Source organism: Lepidochelys olivacea (assembly GCF_965140295.1).
Source record: "Lepidochelys olivacea isolate rLepOli2 genome assembly, chromosome: 1".
In the NCBI taxonomy this organism is placed as follows: domain Eukaryota; kingdom Metazoa; phylum Chordata; order Testudines; family Cheloniidae; genus Lepidochelys; species Lepidochelys olivacea.
In genome coordinates, this window is record NC_140411.1 from 3,847,781 (window position 1) to 3,850,481 (window position 2,701).

General features: G+C 48.2%; 1 protein-coding gene across 1 annotated transcript; it reads right to left on the reverse strand.

The window, feature by feature from the left end:
- Window positions 1–1,350: 1,350 nt before the first annotated feature.
- Window positions 1,351–2,286, reverse strand: LOC311516017 (olfactory receptor 51G2-like; the record flags this gene model as incomplete). Its single annotated transcript, XM_084619625.1, has 1 exon — window positions 1,351–2,286. One exon carries the CDS (start codon window positions 2,284–2,286, stop codon window positions 1,351–1,353), a length of 936 nt encoding a protein of 311 aa, XP_084475751.1.
- Between the last annotated feature and the right edge of the window lie 415 nt (window positions 2,287–2,701).

Sequence of the window (2,701 nt, forward strand, 5' to 3'; positions counted from 1 at the left end):
TCTGTATTTCAGGTCTCTCCTGCCCAATTTGGGATGGGTGATCACCCTAATTCAGTTGCCATTAGAGATGGTATGTTGGAGACTCTCCCCTTTATGGGTAGGAAAGATTAGAAGGGTCAGTCAACCTTTGCTCCAGGGTGTGGCCCTTTAAGCTTCCTGTGACTTTTGGAGCTGACAGAGTTCTAGTGGAGACAGCTACTGGGAGACAGGAAGATGGTCCTGGGTAATAGTTAAAGCTTTGGGAAATTCCAGGCTACTGTTTCTTTAAGGGCCTGGGGCTGGGGCCTTGTAGTGCAGGGCAGGGGGCTGTGTCCTCTTTCAGAACATGGGTGTCACCAGCAGGGGAAGGTCTGCCCAGAGGTGTTAAACGCTCTGCCCTACCGCAAAGGGGTGTTATGCTGGTAAATATGTTACAGATTGAAAGTCTTTGAGGTGAAGAAGAGGGGTAGGGGCGGGATCAGGGAAGAGATGGGGCTCCTACATGTGTCCTACTTTTCCCTTTTGAAAAGGTGGTCTCCCTACCCTGAATGGGCTGGGCTGGGATAGGAGCTAACCGTGGCTCTGTTGGGGAGCTGAGGCCTGTTTCCACCCCTTTGCATTAGTCTCTTGCCGGGACTCCTGTGTATCAGATCACCACTCACAGACACAGCTCTGCTCTGCCTTGGTGGCATTATGGCCAGCTGCGTTTGGGATAAGCAGGCGTGTCGTGTGTGCAAAGCCATCAACCGGGGTGGGCTGCCTGAATGGCTTCTCCTGGGGTTCCTGCATTTATCAAGTCTTGGACATGACTCAGTCACAAGCACCTGGCTGAGGGCATGGGGGAAGGGTGAGTATCCTTGTCCCTTGAATAGCTGCTGTCCACAGCTGCTGCAGCACCCATGGATCACACAGTACCCAGAGCGCTCAGGAAGGGCCAGGACTGTGACCACAGAAGACCTCTGCAGCTTTCTTCATAGCTCATGGATGTTTAACCAGAGACAGGACAATGACAGGCCAGGTGTAACGGGAAACAACATCCAACACTTTTCTCTTTATTGACTATATAGACAGGAATTCTGAGAGGGGAGCAGCCACTGATAGGGCTCTTTATGGGCCAACATCCAAGCAGTCCCCTGGCTCTCCATGAACACAGTCACTTTTTAAATGCTGCTGGCTGCCTTGCTCTCCATCCGCCAGTGAGCTGTCCTCCTTCACCCACCTCTGTCCTTAGACCCCACCTGAACCTCTCTCTACAGAGTGGAGCTCATTAGCTCATGTCATCTAAGATGCAAGAGTCCAGGTTGCATTAGGTGGCCCGTGTTTTTCATCCCCCGTGTCACCAGCGCTGGAGCCAGGTGATGAACTGAACCTTCACTTGATGAACACTCTGATTATCCTCTCACAAAGGTGTTTGCTTTTCACGCTGTACACAATTGAATTAATCAGAGGTGGGACCAGCAAGTAGATGTAGCCAAGGAGAATCTGAAATAAGGGAAAAGAGCCCTTCCCAAATCTGTGTAGCACAGACAAACCAATTTCTGGAGTGTAGAAGAGCAGGACAGCGCAGAAGTGGGAGACACAGGTGTTCAAGGCCCTGAGGCACTCCACCTGGGACGCAATGCTCAGCACTGCTTTGAGGATCATCACATAAGAGAGGAAGATGAGAAGTGAGTCCAAACCCACTGTTAACAGTGTAACAACCAAGCCATAGATGCTATTGACTGTGATGTCCGAACAAGCCATCTTAATAACGTCCTGGTGCAGGCAGTAGGAATGGGACAGGACATTAGCTCGACAATATTGGAACCGTTTTAGGAGAAAGGGAACTGGGAATGCTATGGCCAACCCTCTTAGCACAAACAGAAATCCCAGCTTGGCTATTCTCTTCTGGGTTAAGATGGAAACATATCTCAGTGGGTTACAGATTGCGACGAAGCGGTTAAAGGCCATCAACAAGAGCATGGAGGATTCAATGAATTTAAGCGAGTGGATGAAGAACAGCTGGGCAAAACAGGCATCAAAGCTTATCTCCCTAGAGTTAAACAAGAATATGCCCAGTATCATCGGTATTGTGGCTAACGATAAGCCAAGGTCTGTGATGGCCAACATGGAAAGGAAAATGTACATGGACTCATGGAGGCTTGGATCTGTTTTAATAATGAACAGAATGACTGAATTTCCTAATATTGAAATAAGATACATGAAACAAAAGGGGATGGAGATCCGCAGATGAACGTCTTCCTGCCCAAGTATCCTGGTGAGAAGGAACACAGCAGGTGTGAATTTGGTGTCATTTACAGTTGACATAATGGACTGGGAAGGTCCAAGGAGTTTTGAACTTTCCTTCCTGCAAGGAAAAAGAACAGGAGACTAGATGATAATTAGAGAAGCATCTTTCTGGTCTCAGTGCAAGTCTAGAGACTAGGAGCTCAAGGAGAATCAGCAAAAACATTGTCTTGGATTTACATCACTGATAGGAGATAGGCACTGCCAGATTGGATCAGACCTGCAGTCCATCTAGCCTAATATCCAGAGGCCAGTTCCAGAAGCTTCAGAAGAAAGTTGAAGGAACCCTGCAATAGGCAGCTCTGAGATAACCTGCTCCTTGGGAAAGTTTCCCTCTGATGCCCCTAGCTAGACATATTTTGTGGTGTAAATCAGGAAGGTTTAGAGCCCTTCCAAGACTTTTTTCAAACAATCCTCAATACTGGAATTGGATTTT